The sequence below is a fragment of the Dendrobates tinctorius genome, unplaced genomic scaffold (assembly GCF_039654945.1).
Source record: "Dendrobates tinctorius isolate UK_male_01 unplaced genomic scaffold, ASM3965494v1 ptg000090l, whole genome shotgun sequence".
Classification (NCBI taxonomy): Eukaryota; Metazoa; Chordata; class Amphibia; order Anura; family Dendrobatidae; genus Dendrobates; species Dendrobates tinctorius.
This window is the reverse complement of record NW_027361758.1, coordinates 4,026,035-4,046,250: the sequence shown is the minus strand read 5'-3', so window position 1 is coordinate 4,046,250 and position 20,216 is coordinate 4,026,035. Positions and strand designations below refer to the sequence as shown.

The window sequence follows — 20,216 nt, the reverse complement described above, 5'->3', positions numbered from 1 at the left end:
TAACTTACAGACACTGTCAGGTTGGCGCCGGTATACTGATTAAAATGATACCTTGGTTGATGAAATCCGTCTTGTGGTTGTTGTGTAATATTTATTTTCAGTTTTGAGTTAATTATATGCTCATGCTCCGGGGCGGCCTGTGGGGGGTCTGCATGTGACGCTCTGATTAGGTATTCATCAGTATGACTCTTGACGGCGCCAACCTCACAGTGTCAGTAGGTTACTGTGCACAATCCTGCTGATAGGTTCCCTTTAATGGTTTTGCAGACTTAAATATAAAGTTTATGATTTCATTGTAGGTTAGGGTTATATTTTGCCAGTTAAAATTTTTAAACTTTACATTTCTTAAGTATAAATATTTAGAAGCCTTTTGGCTCCCTTTTTAATAGTCACAAATATTCATAGGACTTGTTTATTATGAAGGTTTCGTCTTGTGCCAATCCAATACTTGCTTTGTATGCATAAAGCTGATAAGTAGAGATGAGTGAAAAGAATAGTGCTGCCCAAGTTGTTCAGTCTGATCCTTCATGGCAGCTGGACTCAGGGCAGTCTTCACTTCTGCACTCGGCTTCTTGGGCACCTCTTTGATTTACTGTATACAGGATGCTGGCCGCTGAAGCGTACAATCGCAGCCAGAATCGTTTTGCTCCACATTAGCGATATCGAATGTGATTTGATCTACAGCAGTATATGTGATTCTGTGAGTTTTTCCTTACTTGCTATTCTTTGCTTCTGCGTATTTTGGACATTTTGCTTTTTCACCCATAATGGCTGAATGCAGCTCAGATTTTACTAATAATAAACCCAATTTCTAATATTTGGCTATTATTTACTATGGTGGATCGAGATACTTTCTGTTTATTGAGAACGATGGAGTGTAATTCTACTGTTCATGCTTTTTTTTCCCTGCGTTATTAGAGGATTTTGGTGGTTATTTTAGATGGCAGTGGATAGGTCACTTTTATTTTTCTGCATTACAATGAATCTTTCCAACGTTAATGCTCAGAGTGCAGTATTAAAAGCCTAGACGGAGTTGTAGATAAAAAGTCTTACATGCTGGGTTGTTAAAATAATCCTGTCACCCGAAAGAAAACCTCCAAACGTGAACTGCTGGGAATACAAAATGTAATTCTGGTGATGGGGGAAGTAAAAAGATCTGACATTTCTTGTTATTTACAGGCCAAAACAAGGCCAGATCCCTTAAAAGTAAGTATTCCTGTAAAAGCAAGGGGTTGTGTTGATGTCTTTTTTGTTTGCTGGAACTGCTGACCTTGCTTGTGGTGGTAGGAAACACTAATATTTATTCTTGACAATCTTCGCTCCGACGATATTCGTAAGGGCAGAACTATTAATGATGCATGCAAGTATCTGGTTGTAGATGTTTTTATACTAATGGTTATGTCGGGTACACCTTATGAAGAGTTTAAAACAATCTGTCACTTGCTCAAAAAAATTTGAGTTCCATACTTTGTAAGAATCTTTGAGCTCCCTTGATTCTGCTGCTGTCGCCGTTTTGCGCTGCGTAATTCCGTTGCAAACATAGTCACATTTTTTGCTTTTGAAGCGCATTGGGAGAAATTTCTTCAGAGTCTTCTTGGGTGCCGAGATGTGATTGGCAGCATCTTGGAGGGAGGGCTGAACAAACATGCTCCCAAAGAAGACTCCAATGCTGAGTTGGCATACAAGGTGAGATTTCACATACTGCACCCCAAAAGCAATAAATCTGAAAAGCGCAAAGCAGAAAAGAGCAGCAAAATTGCGGGAGCATGGAGATTTTTTACAAGATATTAATGGTTTTTCCTTTTCTTTTTTTTTTGGGCAATTGACAGGTCCTCTTTAACAATTGGCTTTTATTTTTAGGACGTTATTTATGATGTTGGTTAACTGTAGGATGTGAGATCATACTTGGATATGTTTTTATAAAGTATAAATGCTTAGTGCAACATGAAATATCACTTGCTTTTCTCTGCAGTGTTTCTGGCTCTTGGACTTATGTACTTGGTGTCTGGAATAAAGTGCCATAACTTCTTGTGCCTTGGTGCAGTCTTAAGTGATTGGAATAGCATGCTTTCCTAGTGTCGTGTAGCACTGAAATTGCATATGGTTATGGCAAACTTGTGAGAAGTTTGCTCTTCGGTTTTCAGGTTTATTGACTGTAGTGTACGTTTTCAGTTTCTTAAAGGTTCTGCTGCTATCCTACAGATTTTCTTTCTCTTGGCCCATGAACTAGAGCCGATCAAACCAAAGCTCAGAAATATAAGCTAATATTAGCTGATATTAAAAAAATAAAAAGTTAACATTTTACATTTTGTTTAAGGTACAGATTTAAGCATATTGGAGTGAAGGGGGTTGCATTTCATTAAGTTATTTCTAGTCAATTAAATTTGTTTTTTTCTCTATTTTGAATTTTCGGTAAATTATAGGTATTTTTATTTTCTTATTGTCTCTCCCTATATTGGTTGATGACCACAGGTAGCAACTGTTTCTGAAAAGTCTCGCATTATGGAACTAGAGAAGGATTTGGCCCTGAAAACAAAAGAAGTCGCAGACATGCGTCAGAAGCTCGTAGAGTCTAACAAGCAGTCTAGTGATGTAGATGCATCACTTTCACTGTTGCAAGAAATCAGTTCTTTGCAGGAAAATATATCCACACTAGGCAAAAAACATGAGCAAGAAATTCAGTCTCTGAAAGGCAAATTTGAAAGTACCGAGATTGATTACGAGAGAGAGTTGGGCTCACTGAAAGCGTCTTTCGAAAAGCTATCCAAAGACAATGAAACTTTAAAAGTAAAGCTCAGTCATGCCAACAAGGAGAATGCAGACGTAATAGAACTGTGGAAGTCAAGACTAGACTCTGCCATCAGTTCGCATCAGCAAGCCATGGAAGAACTGACTGTTTCCTTCAGTAAAGGCGCAAATATGGAAACCTCTGCTTTGATTGAACTGAAGGCCCACATTGAGAACCTCAAGTTAGAACATCAAAAAGAGACTGAATTTCTGAAATCTAGGCAAGAAGCAGAGCACGCTGATCACTCTAAAGAAATAGAAGCTTTAAAGTCCAAGCTACAAGCATATTCTGAAGAGAGAGATTCGAAATTTGACAGCCTAAAATCTAAACTGGACGCTGCAGAGGAGCAACACTTAATAGAAATGGAGGACACGTTAACAAAGCTCCATGATGCTGAGATAAAGGTAAAGGGGCTGGAGACTTCGCAGTTTATAGAGCAAGAGCATATAATTGACGGACTAAGATCCCAAATACAGGATGTAAATAGTGGTACTGAAACAAACATAACGTGAGCTAAATGTGCTTATTGATGTCCCTATCAACTGTTTTTACATACAGGTTCAGCGATATGTAAAATAACAAACTGAGCTTTTACGTGCCTTTCCTGGGATCAGTGCTATGTCTTCACCGCTGCCCGGCTTCTTTTGATGGTCTGTAGCAGTGCAATCAAGTAGACAGTGCTGCAGCCAATCATTGAGCTCAATAGCTCAATCATTGCAGACAGCATGCGCACCTGAGTAATGCGATTGACTGCAGTGTTGTTGGCATAATATCACCACCGCAACCAGTCAATAGAATCCGGGCATTAGCAGAGATGCAGCACCGTGGGCATAAAATAAAAGTAGACAGCCACTTTAAAGAATGACTTAAGCCAGCTGAAGGGCAAGTTTGAAACCTTGCAGAAAATAGGGATTGTGCCATCCATCATCTTTTTAAGTTTGATTTTTTTTTTCTTTTAAATTTGATTTTATTGCTTCTATATTATGTTTACCCAACAAACAAAGAGATGTAAACTTAGTAGTGTAGGGCAGACATGAAAGGTAAGACCCTTCTGGTGGCAGCTAATCTCCCTTAAGGACAAAAGGAATCTTCCTTTTGATGTTTGCTGATGAGTGAGAGTCGGTTGACAGCCGATATACATGTAACGGTCGGCTGATCTTACCAAAGTTTGAGGGTTCAGCCAACGTTCATCTGTTTTAGGACTACCATTATAAGAGAGCAAGACATTGATTGTGACCTTAAATCAAAACTCTCAAATACTAGTCATGCTTCAGTATATGTTTGAAAGTAGGCTGCTTGCATGAAATATTCAAGCCACATTTTCAATTGCATCTTATGATCGTCACAACGATTTGTAAAAATACCATATTTGCAGCTATGAAAAATTGTTGTATATACAGTTGTGCTCAAAAGTTTACATACCCCGGCAGAATTTTTGCTTTCTTGGCCTTTTTTCAGAGAATATGAATGATAACACTTTTTCTCCGCTCATGGTTAGTGGTTGGGTGAAGCCATTTATTGTCAAACTACTATGTTTTCTCTCTTTAAATTATAATGACAACCCAAAACATTCAAATGACCCTGATCAAAAGTTCACATACCCCATTTCTTAATACCGCGTATTGCCCCCTCTTATCAATGACATCTTGAAGTCTTTTGTGGTACTTGTGGAGAACGTTCTTTATTTTCTCAGATGGTAAAGCTGCTCACTCCTCTTTGCAAAAAGCCTCCAGTTCATGTAAATTCCAAGGCTGTCTAGCATGAACTGCGCGCTGGAGATCTCCTCAGCATGGCTCAATGATATTGAGGTTAGGAGATTGAGATGGCCACTCCAGAACCTTCACTTTGTTCTACTGTAGCCAATGACAGGTCGATTTGGCCTTGTGTTGTGGATCGTTGTCATGTTGGAACGTCCAAGTACGTCCCATGTGCAGCTTCTGGGCTGATGATTGCAAATTTGCCTCCAGTATTTTCTGAAAACGTGCTGCATTCATCTTTCCTTAAGTTCCTGTGCTTTTGTAGCTCCCACATCTCCAAAACATCAGCAATCAACCTCTGTGCTTTACAGTACATTTGGAATGGTGTTCCTTTCACCATAGTTCCTTTCATCATTGTTGACCTCTCTCCAAATGTAATGTTAATGTTGTGGCCAAAAAGTTCAATTTTGGTATCATCACTCCAAATTACCTTGTTCCAGAAGTTTTGAGGCTTGTCTCTGTGCTGTTTTTCGTATTGTAGGGGAGATTCTTTGTGGCATTTGCGCAGTAATGGCTTTCTTCCGGCGACTCAACCATGCAGCCCATTTTTCTTCAAATGTCTCCTTATTGTGCATCTTAAAACAGCCATACCCCTAGTTTTCAGAAGTCTAGTATTTCACCTGATGTTTTTTGTGGGTTTTTCTTTGCATCCCAAACAATTTTCCTGGCATTATCAATTCTTTGGATATCTTTTTATATCCCTAGTTTATACAGTTCAACTACCTTTTCCCATAGATCCGTTGACATTTCATTTGCTTTCTCCATGACTCACAATCCAGAAACATCAGTGGCTGGATGAAAGATGTAAGAGTATGTCTGGATCCCAGAAACTCAGTCAGCTTTTATGCACACACACTGATTCCATCAAACGGGTCACAGGTGAGGATGTTACCTTTAGTAGCCAGTCAAACCCATTTGTGTCCATTTCTGTGCATGTTATCAGGCCAAAATCACCAGTGTATGTGAACTTTTGACCAGGGTCATTTGGATGCTTTGGGTTGTCATTTTGATTTAAAAAGAGAAATCACAGTAGTTTGACAATAAATGGCTTCACCCAACCACTAACCATGAGTTGAGAAAAAGTTTTGGTGTTATCATTCATATTTTCTGAAAAAAGGCCAAGAAAGCAAAAATTCTGCTGGGGTATGTAAACTTTTCAGCACAACTGTAAGCCCTGTCCAAGTTATGAGATTATTAGTGCTGCATAGCTTAACACAGTTTAACAAAAGTAGTGCCAGCCACTTCTTAAATGCTGTATTCCCCCATATAAAATAAAAATACTCACATCGTTCCAGCTATTTAATGGCACAAGATCTCCCAGTACCTGTGGGACATTGGCTTAATAATCGCTCGCATGGGATAACAATCAGTGGCTGGTGTCCTCCTACGCCCGAGTTACATCAGTAGGCAACAACCCGTTTGTCTTAAAACCTCTTTTAACACAATACCTTTATGTTAAACTATTATTGTACTGCAAAATCAATTATAACAGTGAGTCGACTCTGTTTAATACAAAGCTTTAATAGGTTATTAAATTATCATATTACATGTGTGCAGATGCCAATGCCACCTTATAAAAATAGTTCTTTAGAAATATTTTATTTACACTGATATTAATTGGGATGTAATGATCACAGCTTGACATCAATATGTGAGATAACACAGTTAAAATTTGTTCATTTGTTTTTTTATGTTTTTCTTTATTTTTGTATTTTCACAATTTTGTTATACTTTTGCTTTTAAATTTTTGTTCTTGTATCCATTCATTTTTTTCCCATTCAACTCTGTTAGGCCAATGACTTACAAAGAGATTTGGTGGAGCGTGATGAAAAGTTTGCTGCTCTTGACAGCAAAATGCAGTCACTGGTTCAGGTCAAAGAAAATTTTGAAAAGGAAATTGAAGATTTGGTAAAATTAAGTTTTTGGTTTTTTTTGTTGTTTTTTTTTTATAGCAGTAAGAGATAATTTGCATTGTGTTTTTTTTCTTGTTCTCTTAATTGGAAGTACCATGTTTCTCCAAAATAATACTGCGTCTTATGTTATTTTTTTGCTCCGAAAGATGGGTTGGGGCTTAAGTTCAGGGGATGTCTTTTTTTTTTTTTTTTTTTTCCATGCACAACAGTCCACATTTATTCTTGAAAAAAAATCAACATTTATTCAAATATAATCATGTCATCATAAACTGGAAATTCAATAAATCCTGAATTCCAAGGTGCATTTCTTGAGACTCTATTTCCTTTTTCCATATACAACAGTCTACTCTTTACAAATGCTGACCAAACAAATGGGGGCAGTAGGCGTAAGATGCACATAATTCATTCAAAGGCACACACACACAGTCTCCTCTTCAGCTCTAGAGTCCTACAGTTAAGAAACCTTTGGTGACATCATGGTCACGTGACTGTGAAGTCACCAAAGGTCCTTAAGCAGTCTTGACCTCATTATAGAAACACTGGGGGCCCCTGAGAAATTGCCTAATTTTCTTTTCCTGTCCACTAACGCCAGCCGTGCATACCAGCTTGTCTCCTTTTCAGTTCCTCTAGACTTTTACAGTTAAGATCTCATGGTTCCATGATTGATGTCACCAAAGGTCCTTAACCTCAGAATTAACCTTTGTCTTAGCCTCAGAATTAAAATGTTGGGGGCCCCTTAAAGATTTGCCAAGTTTGACTGTCCCCAATGCCGACCTTGACTGTAACTAGGAATTTTTTTTGAGTTGGGCTTATATTTCAAGCATACTCTGAAAATCCCTATAAAATCATGCTAGGGCTTATATTTGGTGTAGGTCTTATTTAAGTCTGAAAAAATAAACCTGTTCAATTCTACTTCCCCTTGACATGTACGACATATCCCTAAGATATTTTATAAGTGTCTGGAGGGAGTACAAGGATTCTATGACTGGTTGCTCTACAGAGGACAGTCAAGGAAATTCTTAAAGAGGTTGTACCGTCAAAACCAATAAGTCTGCCATCACTCTGTGTAACGGCAGACTTTTGAATCCACCCAGTGCGTGGATTCGCAGATTTCAGGACCAGGACTGGTGGGTATGTATGAGTTATACATAACCTCGACCAGTGGACGTGACCTCGCTTTGCATACACTTGTATGGAGTCGGAAGCGCCCACTGACCATCCACGTCACTAGACGGGCGCTGTGGAGATTCAGAAGTCTGCAGTCACACACAGACCACAGACTTATCTGTTTTGACCGGACAACCCTTTTCACTAGGAATAAAAAAGAGCTTACAGAGAATACAAATCTTGGATTTTAAGGAGACAGCTGAGATAGTGACCACCTATAATTACACAAACCATAATTGTTGTAAGCTTATTTGACATCATTGTGTTATAGCATTTTGAGCATTCAAAATGTATAATTTTCCTTTTTCTTTTTTTTTTTTTTTGCGGGGTTTTTAGAAAAAATTATTAAACTCCTCTTCTGAAGAAACTAAAGTCCTTCAAATAGCTATGCAAGGTAAGAGTATCGTCTTCTGTATCAATCCCTTTCAATATGTCCCATTTGGATTCGCCGTCTCCTGCGTAGAAGCAGTATGAAGACATGCCCATAGAAGGGCGGATAAACCACCCAGAACTGTGCGAGTGCACGGCGCATGCTCGGGATTACGGCGCTGCAACTGCATGTCACACGGCAGTGTGATGTGCATGGGAGGGGGGTGATAGTATAATGAAGCCAGGAGGCAGAGATTTCTTCCAGGCACTGCATGCCCCAGAGCCTGGAAGAAATCATTATCATAAAACATTAAAATTTTATTTCTCCACATCTAGACTGCAGCTATGTCATACAGGTAACACTGTTTTAACCATTCTATTACCTGTATGCCCTTAGTAATAGCTTGAAAGCATCCATGGGGCAACAGATTCCCTTTATAGGGTTTTTCTAGCCTATAAACATTTTGGCTAAATAAACGTCAGTAAGTTTGATAACTTACTAATATATTTCTATTGGCTCCAGTGCCCTGTTCCTAGGTCACAGGTCCTGTTGCTGGCCTTCTGCCTTTGTCATTTACACAGAGCAGTGTTTCCTGTGTCAGTGTTTAAACATGACTGGGGTAATAGTTGAAGGTGGGTCGGTTGATCGCTTATTTTGATCGCTACATCGGCTGTGTCTTCAAATGCTTAGGCTGAGATAGAAACCTATGTACGAAAATACTTGGCACTCAAAAATGAAGAAGCAGTATATTCTTTGTTTAGCATCCAGACAAAAATAGACTCATATCGTATGAACGTTTTCGGTCCAAAAACGGACCTTCATCAGAAAGGTTTTTTGGTTTCTTTTGGTAGAAAACTGCAAAAGATACAGATAGGGTAATAGATATCCTTAGGTGGTAGCAAAGTCTTTGCTGCTGGTATTATATAGATGCAAGAGCATGAGTCTATCTGGTTGGAGTTAGATTAATGTGACTGGATAAAGCAGGGCTACAGGAATGGGTTAACAGCGCTAGGAGTGCAGGCTCTGCAAACAGATACAGCGCTTAGTGCCCGCAGGAGGAACCCAGGGTGCCGCCGTGTAAGGGCACTAAGTAATCAAGGGAAGATATCCTGTATTTTAAATTGATTTTCTTCATTTTAAAGGAGCAGCTCTCCAAAATCTCCATGTCACGCCTCTGTCTTTCCACTCATTATAACTCTCTAGTATTCTGAAAAATAGTTGAGTTTGCAGTAACCATTCTTCTGGTACTTTGTCATAATGCTCTGGAGATGATCAAGATTTTGGGTTCTTTATGTGCTATAAGAAGGCATTACCACTCAGTCGAAATACATAATTTTATTTTGTGTTAAAGGTGACCATAAACTTGAAATGTAGGTGTCATTTAAGACTGTACTCTACCACAGATACAAGAAATTTGCTACGTGTAGCTTCATATGTGTAAAATAGCTACATTTCTGACGGAAAGCAGATTTTCTAATAGCATTAACTATTAGCAAGTTTATAGTGATAAAAGTATAAGTTATACAAAAATCAAAAGTTTTTTTTTCTCCCCTTTAGAAACCATGGGTAAATTAAATGAGCGAGAACTACAATGTGTAGAAATAACCAAAAAATTAGAATTGTTGCAACCCCAGTGTGCTGGTAAGTAGTCCCCTTATAACCTACCAAGATTCTTTTGCTCAGTTTCGTGACCCCCATACTATGTTTCATCCTTTTTCAGAGTTTGAAAGGAAGGTAAAAGAAGGTGAAGAGAAGAAAGAGAGCTTGCTGAGGGCAAAAGAAAAACTAGAAAATCAAATAACAGAAATGATTAAGTCATCAGGTGACAGCTCTTCCCAACTCTCAACTCTGAATGAGGAACTACAGTCTAGGGAAAGGTACACCTAAAAATTCAGAAAAGCTGCTTACAGTGTTGTTTTATGCACTCATGTTTTAGAAGCATATATACCGTATTTCTCTCACCCATGACAGCACCACGGAGAGAGGGGATCCGCTCTTCAGGGACAGGAACCTACAGATAAAAAGGGCGGTACCTCTCCTCCGCCTTCAGTTGGGTTCCTGTCCCTGATGGAGGGGCCCACACTACAGCGTACCTGTGCATCCAAGGAGTCCGGGGCCGGCCTGTCCGGTAATCGGCAGCGGGGAGGCCCCTGTCGCGGCAGGTGCGGTGCCCGAAGCCGCCACGGCAGCGCCATGGTACGGAGAGTACCAAGATGGCCGCTGCCCCGGAAGTAGAGAGGGAGCGGTGACGTCACGGGGCGGTAAATTTAAAAAGGGTGAGGCGCAGAAACTCCTGTCTGGAAGCGATGCTGATAATGGAGGATAGTGACCAGCAACAGGAGCAGCATGCCAGGCAGCAGCTGAAGCAGCAGCCGCACCACCAACACCACCACCGACAAAAGGAACGAAACTTAGAGCGCCGTTCCAGCAGTCACTCCACGCGGCGTAGTACGTCAGCAGCAAGGAGCAAAGCGCCATCAGGAGATCAGCCTATACAGGACCTGACTCCGTCTCCCAAACCGGTACCTGCAGCCGCGCACCTTTTTGGGGTAAGTGATCTTCGTGAATGTCACCCTTGTAATGCAATTCCTCTCCCTTATTAGGGAAAGAAGAAGTCAAAAAAGAACAGGGAATGTCCCACTTGCACTAAACCCCTACCTGTATCATGGGAGAAAAAACTATGCGAGTCCTGTGCAAAAGAAATTGTTTGTCAGGAGACTCCGGATTTCGCATCTGACCTAAGGGCCACAATTAAATCAGAGGTCCAGAGCGCCCTCGAATCCCTTAAACATAAGGATAAAACGAGGAAAAAAGACACGGTAGAAACCTCCCAGTCAGACTCTTCCACATCGGGAGAAATCTCGTCTAAATCCTCAGAATCCGGCTCCTCATCCTCAGACGAGGAAACAGGAGGACGCCATTGTTTTGCCCTAGAAGAGGTAGACAAACTAGTGAAAGCTGTAAGGTCTATCATGGGGGTATTGGACCCGAGGCCGGATAAAACAGTCCAGGACTTAATGTTCGGGGACTAGGCCAGAAAAAACGGAGAGTATTTCCGCTTAACGAAATTGTCAAGGGTCTAATCAAAAAAGAATGGGATAAGCCAGACAGGAAAAATACTACGGTCCCTTCCCTTAAAAGGAAATATCCCTTTGAGGAGGAGGCATCCACGTCTTGGGATAGAGCCCCGAAACTCGATGTAGCAGTCGCCAAGGCCTCAAAGAAATTCGCCCTTCCCTTTGAGGACATGGGCACCCTCAGGGACCCCCTAGATAAAAAGGCGGATACCTTTCTAAAGGGGGCTTGGGAGTCGGCAGGCGGTAACCTCAGGCCAGCGATAGCGGTGACATGTACCTCAAGAGCCCTAATGGTATGGGTGGACCAACGTGAGAAACAGCTGAGGGAAGGGACACCTAGAGATAAAATCTTAGATTCTATCCCAGTAATAAGGGGAGGGGCTGCATTCCTAGCGGACTCATCGGCCGATTCAGTCAGGCTATCGTCCAAAACAGCAGCACTTTCAAACGCGGCCCGAAGGACATTATGGCTTAAAAGTTGGCCAGGGGACCTACAGACCAAAATTAAATTATGCTCAATCCCCTGTGAAGGAAAATTCCTTTTTGGGGAAACGTTAGATGACATCCTCCAGAAAGCAGGGGACAAGAAAAAAGTATTCCCAAATTTAGGGCCAGCGGCATTTAAGAGGCCCTTTCGGAATAGGAGATTTTTTCAGAGAAGACCACCAAGGGAACAAAAGTGGGATGACAAAAGAAGAGAGAGAGGCTTCTTCTTTAATAACTCTCCCCGGGACAAAAAGCCCTCCAAGTGACAGTACGCCCAGGGTGGGGGGAAGGTTATCCTTTTTCCTTCCAGCCTGGAGGAGAATTTCAACAAACCCATGGATAATAAACCTAATCCAGGAGGGCCTAAGAATAGACTTTCTCTCTCTCCCGCCTCAAAAATATGTAACAACGCCGCTGAGATCCAGTATGCGAGAACAGGAAGCGCTAGAAAGCGAGGTCCTAGGCCTAGTAAAAAAATGAGTCCTCCAGGAGGTTCCCCTGCAGGATATGGGCAAGGGGTTCTAATCCCCCCTTTTTCTTGTGACCAAACCGGACGGCACCTTTCGTACAATCATAAATCTGAGAAATCTAAACAAATACGTCAAGAATCAGAGCTTCAAAATGGAGTCGATCAAATCTACCACCAAAGTCCTGTTCCCAAACTGCTACATGACGGTGTTGGACCTCAGCGATGCTTATTATCACGTCCCTATCCACAAAGACTCCAGGAAATATCTAAGGTTAGCCGTCTCAATAGAGGGCAAGGTGAAAGAATTCCAGTACAGAGCCCTGCCGTTCGGAATATCGATAGCCCCGCGAGTATTCACCAAAATAGTAGCGGAAATGATGGCTCATATAAGGGAACAAGATATAATAATAATCCCGTATCTAGACGATTTCCTAATAGCAGGCAGCTCGGCTCAAAAATGCAGGGAACAGAGAGACAGGGCTGGCTTCTAAATCTAAAAAAAATCAAGATTGGAGCCCCGCAGGGTACAAGAATTCTTGGGCCTAACACTAGACTCAAACATTCAGGAGTGTCGCCTCCCAGACCACAAAAAGGAGAAGATCGCTCAAATTACAGCAAGAGCAATCCAAAATCCCTCCATGACACTAAGGAAGGCTATGTCACTGTTGGGTTCCCTATCTGCCTGCCTGCCAGCAGTTCAATGGGCTCAGTTACACACAAGAGATCTCCAGTGGGACGTATTGGCCAACCAGGCAGTAATAGGGGGACACCTAGAGGGTCGCATTACCCTAAATTCAAGCACTATTCATTCCCTAGCTTGGTGGGAAAACCAGGAGAATCTGTCCAAAGGGATCCCCTGGGCAACAAAGATAACACACATAGTGACAACGGATGCCAGTCCCACAGAATGGGGAGCGCACATGAACGAGGTGACTCAGAGCGTATGGGGAAATCAAGAACTAAAAGCCTCCTCAAATCAAAAAGAGCTTCTAGCAGTAGGCTATGCCCTAACACACTTCCTACCCCTACTCCAGAATCACCATGTCCGCATTCTTTCGGACAATCGAGTCGCAGTGGCCTATATAAATCACCAGGGGGGAACCAGGTCCCGAGCCCTAATGGACACATCCGCCAAAATCCTCAAACTGGCGGAGGCAAACCTGCTATCTCTGACAGCCCTACACATCCGCGGTACAGAGAATCAAAGGGCAGACTTTCTGAGCCACACCCAAGTACGACAGGGGGAATGGGTACTAAAGCGGTCCATTTTTCGGCAGATTGTAAAAATGTGGGGGACCCCAGACATAGATCTGTTAGCCGACTTCAAAAACAAAACAAAAAAGTAGACGCCTTCTGCTCCCTAGATCCCAGGGGGAATCCTCTAACTCTGGACGCGTTTATGCTCCCATGGACACAGAGTCTAACATAGGCCTTTCCCCCAATCATGCTTATTCCAGCGGTCCTAAAGAAAGTCAGGGAGGACAGGGCAAAAATGATACTGATAGCCCCCTTCTGGCCCAAAAGAACCTGGTTTTCCTGGCTAAGAATGCTCTCAGTAGCCGACCCATCAATCCTACCGGATCTCCCGGACCTGCTATCGCAGGGCCCAGTGCTACATCCTCAGGCACCGAACCTCCATTTAACAGCATGGAATTTGAAAGGGCACTAATGAGGGACAGGGGATTTTCAGAGAACCTGATAACTACACTGCAAAAAAGTAGGAAACCGGTTACCATGAGAGCTTATGGCAGAACATGGAAAAAATTTCTATCCACCTCTAGGGCAAAGGTTCAGGATGGGGTTCAGATTGATAAGATCCTAGAATTTCTACAAAAGGGCCTAGAACAGGGTCTGGCGGTCAACACATTAAAAGTACAAATAGCAGCGTTAGGCGCCCTCTATAACCATGATGTGGCAGGTGACCCCTGGGTAGCACAGTTTATTAAAGCCGCAACCAGATTTAGGCCAATAACCAGTCAAAGATTACCGTCATGGGACCTGAATCTTGTACTTTCAACACTGACAGGCCCTCCGTTTGAACCAATTCATTCGGCACCCCTAAAAATCCTGTCACTTAAAACTGTGCTTCTGGTGGCACTAACATCAGCCCGAAGAGTGAGCGATATTCATGCCTTGTCAGCAGGGCCTCCTTTTACAAAAATTCTAGAGGATAGAGTCATCCTGAAACATGACCCAGCCTATTTACCTAAAGTGTCATCACATTTCCACAGGTCCCAGGAGGTAGTCATTCCTTCCTTCTGCCCAAATCCAAAAATAAGGGGGAAGAAAAATTCCACACTTTAGATGTTAAAAGGTGCCTAGTACAGTACTTAGAGGCCACCAAAAAGTGTAGAAGGAAGGCTCTCTTTGTGTGTTTCCAGGGTCCTCGGAAGGGGCTCAAAGCATCCAAGAGTACCCTGGCAAGTTGGATAAGGGATGCGATTGCCCTGGCATATTCATCCAGCGGGAATACCATCCCAGAGGGGCTGAGAGCTCATTCCACAAGGGCAATGGCGACCTCATGGGCAGAAAAATCTGAGGTATCAATAGAACAAATCTGTAAGGCAGCCACCTGGTCATCACCTTCAACCTTTTTTAGGCACTATAGATTAGATCTAGCCTCTACATCTGACCTGACCTTCGGGAGAAGGGTCCTTCAGGCGGTGGTCCCTCCCTAAGCTACCAATCTCTGAAATTCTCTCCGTGGTGCTGTCATGGGTGAGAGAGAATAGCTTAGTTACTCACCGATAACGGTGTTTCTCGGAACCCATGACAGCACCCGCTTATTCCCCTCCCCTTCACGAGTATGGTGAGCACATTCTTACTGTTAGTAGAGTGTTTCCGTTTAGGCACGGTGCTTTGATAAGTAAGCAGTATTATAATATTGTGTATATATTTCTGTTGTCTAACTAACCTGGAGACCCTCTGATGCTCTGTAACCAACTGAAGGCGTAGGAGAGGTACCGCCCTTTTTATCTGTAGGTTCCTGTCCCTGAAGGGCGGATCCCCTCTCTCCGTGGTGCTATTTTCATACCATAAGACGCACCCCAAATTTCGGAAGGAAAATAGGGGAAAAAATTAATGCCTAAAATTATGTTTATTAGATACATTCAAACTTATACTTTTGCCTACCTGCGGAGGTTGGCACCCTATGGGATACAATAGCGGTGCCCCCGCTCTCCCTGTTAAGATGACCCTGCAGCAGGTGGAAGAAGTGAGAAAAAACTGGGATCCTAAGATATATCAGCTGGACCACCTGTATTGACTAGTGTAATGTTACTATGCCCAAAACACACACAGCGCAAAAACAAAATAAAGACTGACAGGTCTGTCTAGGCTGGGATGGGGTGAGCCTCTAAGACGCACCCTCATTTATCTCCAAAATTTTTTGAGGAAAAATGTGCGTCTTAGGCTACTTTCACACTTGCGTTTTTTTGCGCTGCGCACCGTGCGCAGTGCAAACGCACATAAAAAACGCATCATGCATTTGTGTGCATTTTTTGCAGTTTTGAGCATGTTTTTTTTAAAAAAAAACCACATGCGTTTTACTCTGTCGCCTCATTGGGGGACACAGAACCTTGGGTGTTATGCTGCAGTCCACTAGGAGGCGACACTATGCATAATCTGAAAAAGATTAACTATGGCTCCTCCTCTGCAGTATACACCCCTGGACGGCGTCAGCCATCTCCAGTTTTTGCTTAGTGTCGCAAGGAGGCACACCTTTTTCTTCCGTTTTTTTCCTTTTTTCGTCCGGAAATACAGATGAAGAAAAGTGGGTCTCCAGCGAGACTCCCGGCATGGCTCCTTCCTCGGCCCCCTTTTTAGGGGTGCCCAGTTGAAGTGGAGACGGCTATTCCTCATGTCGCTCCTTCCTCAGTCCCTCGGGTACTGGTGCGAAGTTGAGACCCCCCTCCTTCCCCAACCCCTTGGGGTCTGGGTTGAGGTTGAGGCGAGGATGAAGACCCCCTGACGGTGACAGACGCACCCTCCCTAATCCCCCGCAGGGGGCATTAGGTGGAGACGCCGCATGTAGTGTCGGAGAATAGGCACTGCAGCATCCAGGGACCCCAGAGCAGCTGTGGGATCCTGTGAAGGCCGGGGGAAGGTGCAGGCAGACGTGGCACGGCAGAGACAGGGCTTTCTGCGCCCCTGTCTATGCAGCAGCAGTGGCTCCAGGGCGCTCCAGGGACCCCCCACACAGGAACCGCTACCCCTGCTGCCCCCACCGCTAGCTAGTCGCCCATTCCGGGGGGGTCTGGTACAAATCCGACCCCCTCCCGGACTACCGCGCCGCTCTGGAGCCCTCCTGGGCATCAGGCCTCCACTTGAGACCGCGGCTTCGGCCTAGCTGAAGCCGCCGCCTTTTCCCCGGCCCTCCCCCCGGATGACAAAAATGACACTCTAGAGTGTCATAGAGGGGGCGGATCGAGGCAGAAAGGGCACGTTTCTACATAGCCCAGCGCGCCCTTTTCAACTCTCCGCCCCCTCCTTCCTCACCTCAGCGTCCTGGTGGTCATTTTTTTGGCTGCAGACACCTGATAACGGACGCCTTCAGCAGAGGAGAACCACAGCAGTCTCCGGGGGGCACAGAACGGGGATCTGTCGGCGCTGGACCTAGAAGCACACTGGTGGGGGAAGATCACAGCTGGGTTGTCTTTACTCAGCTGTGAATCCATACTTCCTATAAGGCTCTCTGTGGGTTCCCTCTGCGTAGCCACCCCTGTAGGATCCCTGATAGCCAGCCTCTGTGCACTATGCCGGGCTCAAGAAAGAGAACCAGGCAGGAATGTTTCTATGCATTCTGCACAGCCTGTAAAGCCACGCTCCCCAGTGGCAGCACGTATCCACACTGCCGGCGTACCTACCAACTCTCCAGTGTCAGATACCACGCCGGAATGGGCTACTCAGATGTCACAGTCTATGACACAGTCCATAGATAACTTAACCGCCACATTGCTGCAAGTTCTGCAGGGTCGGGTCCCGGCTATGAACATTACCCAGCAAACGGACAGCTTGTCTCAGGGACATGCTGCTTCCGACTCTCACAGACGTAAGCGAACCCACAGGTCACGATCGCCTGAGTCGTCCTATAGCACAAGGTCATCCCATCCCAGGGAGAGACACCGTCATTCCAGGTCTCCTAGGCAGTCCCCTGTCAGAGACAGACAATGCAGTTCACCACAGAGATCCCCCACCACAGAAGACCCCCGCCCCAGGTCGCCCACCAGGGATCACCTTAGCGATACACAGGATTCGGAAGGCATCTGTGACTCCGCTTCAGACAACGAAACGGAGAGGTCCGTGGTACCTTCCCCCCCCCAGCAATACAGTGCTAGTTGAGGACATAGTCTCTGCCATTCATCGGGTGCTGGAAATTTCAGAGCCAGTCTCGGAAGCCCCGGAACATAAGATTTGTTTTGAAAGTGTTCAGAAACCACCTAAGGTCTTCCTTAATCACCATGAGTTTCAGAAAATACTTACTAAACAGTTTTCGCAGCCTGAGAAAAAATTTGCCAATCGCAAATATTTGGAAGCGAAGTACCCCTTCTCACAGAAAGACACCAAACAGTGGACAGATACGCCCGAGGTGGATCCCCCGGTATCTAGACTAGCAGCGCAGACCTTACTTTCTCTGCCAGACAGCTCAACCCTCAGGGACGCAGCAGACCGGCAAGTAGAACGCATGGCTCGTTCCATTTTCGAAGCAGCAGGGGCCTCCCTGGCCCCTGCGTTTGCTTCAGTTTGGGCGGCCAAAGCCATCCTGGCTTGGGCCAACAAACTACAGGAGGGTCTTCAAGTTCCAAATGCCGGGCTCTCGGACCAAGCGGTCCAGATAGCAGTGGTAGCAGACTACATGCTTCACGCAGCCCTAGAATCAGCAAGAGGTCTGGCGGGGATAGCGGCAAACGCCATTACGATTCGGCGTATCCTCTGGCTGCGAGAATGGAAAGCTGATGCGGCCTCAAAGAAGTCCCTCACGCATCTTCCGTACCTTACTGGAAGGCTTTTCGGCGAAAAGTAGGACACAAGGATAGGCAATGCCACTGGGGGTAAGAGTACCTCTCTCCCTCAACTAAAACCGAAGCGCACGTTTAAACGAAGAAACCAGACACGATTCTGATCCTTTCGGAATTCCTGGGCTGGTCCGTCTCGCGCCCAGCGCAAAACCGGAACCGCTCTCCACGCAGGGACAACCCACGGACGGCGCAGAGACCGGACAGGACTTGGCAGTCGAAAGCAGGCCAAGCGAAACTCAAGGGAGGAAAACCTCAGAACTTCGCTTCATCATGACTCACGAACTCCGGAAGACACCCACCAGTAGGCGGGGGCGACTTTTGCTCTTTCAGCAAGTCTGGCTGCCTATTACAGAAGACAGGTGGGTCAGGGAAATAGTGTCTTCCGGATACAAGATAGGGTTCACTTCCACTCCACCTAATCGGTTCTTCCTCTCTACCCCTCCAACACCATCAGACAAGGCTCGTGCCTTCCACCAAGCGGTCTCCTCTCTCCTTCAAGCAGGAGTCGTGGTGCCGGTTCCCGCGAACGAAAGATTCCGAGGGTTCTACTCCAATCTGTTCGTAGTTCCCAAGAAAGGAGGCAGCGTTCGGCCCATACTAGACCTAAAACAGCTCAACAAATATGTACGGGTCCGTCATTTCCGCATGGAGTCTCTCCGGTCCATCATTGCGTCCATGGAGCATACAAGATGCATATCTGCACATACCAATTGCTCCCGCCCATCAAAGGTTTCTCAGGTTCGCGGTAAACCAAAACCACTACCAGTTTGTCGCCCCGTTCGGACTCGCCACGGCTCCAAGAACGTTTACCAAAGTCATGGCAGCCACCATGGACGTTCTGCACTCACGAGGCATTCTAGTCGTCCCGTACCTGGACGACCTCCTCATCAAGTCTTCCACCTTCAAGGACTGCGAGGTCAGTGTCTCAATCACAATAGACACACTGAGTGGTCTGGGATGGTTAGTCAACCTACAAAAATCGTCGACTACCCCATGTCAGATTCTACCCTTCCTGGGAATGCTATTCGACACCTCCAGGGGCCTGGTGGTCCTTCCCAAAGACAAGACACTGGCCATCCGTCTGGGAGTTCGTACACTCCTCCACAGTCCTCCCCGATCTCTCCGGTTTGCCATGAGAGTCCTCGGCAGGATGGCAGCAGCAATAGAGGCAGTGCCATTTGCCCAGTTTCACCTCAGGCCTCTTCAACTAGCCATACTCAGATCTTGGGACAGGAATCCCTTCTCCCTTGACAGGGACTTCCGGTTGACGTCGTCAACCAGGAGGTCCCTGTATTGGTGGCTCAAGCCAACCTCGCTTGCACGGCTAAAACTCTTTCTCTCAGGTCAATGGAAGATCCTGACTACAGATGCAAGCCTGACAGGCTGGGGGGGCGGTGCACCTACATCACAGGGCACAAGGCAAGTGGTCACCAAGGGAAGCGACCTTGCCCATCAATGTCCTGGAAATCCGGGCCATCTTCCTGGCACTGAGAGCCTTTCATCACCTGCTTGTAGCCTCGAACATACGGATACAGTCGGACAATGCCACGGCTGTGGCATACGTGAATCACCAAGGCGGGACCCGCAACGCCTAGGCGATGAGAGAAGTGGCACATATCCTCTACTGGGCGGAAGACACGAGGTCGGTACTCTCTGCGGTCCACATTCCGGGTGTAGAAAACTGGGAAGCCGTCTTCCTCAGCAGGCAAGGAATGGACTCGGGGGAGTGGTCTACATAGTAACATAGTAACATAGTAATTAAGGTTGAAGGGAGACTGTAAGTCCATCTAGTTCAACCCATATCCTATCCTAACTTGCCCTAACATGTTGATCCAGAGGAAGGCAAAAAAAACCCATGTGGCAAACAGTAAGCTTCACATTGGGGAAAAAAATTCCTTCCCGACTCCACATACGGCAATCAGACTAGCTCCCTGGATCAACGCAACACTAAGGAAACTAGTGTATATACCCTGTAATATTATACTTTTCAAGAAAGGCATCCAGTCCCCTCTTAAATTTTAGTAGGGAATCACTCATTACAACATCATATGGCAGAGAGTTCCATAGTCTGACTGCTCGTACAGTAAAGAATCCGCGTCTGTGATTATGCTTAAACCTTCTTTCCTCCAGACGTAGAGGATGCCCCCTTGTCCCCGTCACAGGTCTAAGAGT

The 20,216-nt window shown here is 45.0% G+C and overlaps 1 protein-coding gene across 9 annotated transcripts in view; it reads left to right on the top strand.

Annotated features, from left to right (window-relative positions):
- CLIP1 (CAP-Gly domain containing linker protein 1) overlaps positions 1-20,216 on the top strand; it is a 231,158-nt gene that overhangs the window by 109,921 nt on the left and 101,021 nt on the right. For 4 of the 9 annotated variants that reach the window (XM_073586020.1, XM_073586017.1, XM_073586016.1 and 1 more), the window contains 6 exons: positions 1,180-1,206; positions 2,473-3,192; positions 6,337-6,453; positions 7,962-8,019; positions 9,553-9,636; positions 9,716-9,872. In XM_073586020.1, the coding sequence (XP_073442121.1) occupies positions 1,180-1,206; positions 2,473-3,192; positions 6,337-6,453; positions 7,962-8,019; positions 9,553-9,636; positions 9,716-9,872 (1,163 nt within the window). The remainder of the gene's footprint in view (positions 1-1,179; positions 1,207-2,472; positions 3,193-6,336; positions 6,454-7,961; positions 8,020-9,552; positions 9,637-9,715; positions 9,873-20,216) is intronic. The other 5 variants (XM_073586024.1, XM_073586022.1, XM_073586025.1 and 2 more) reach the window with 2 other exon arrangements.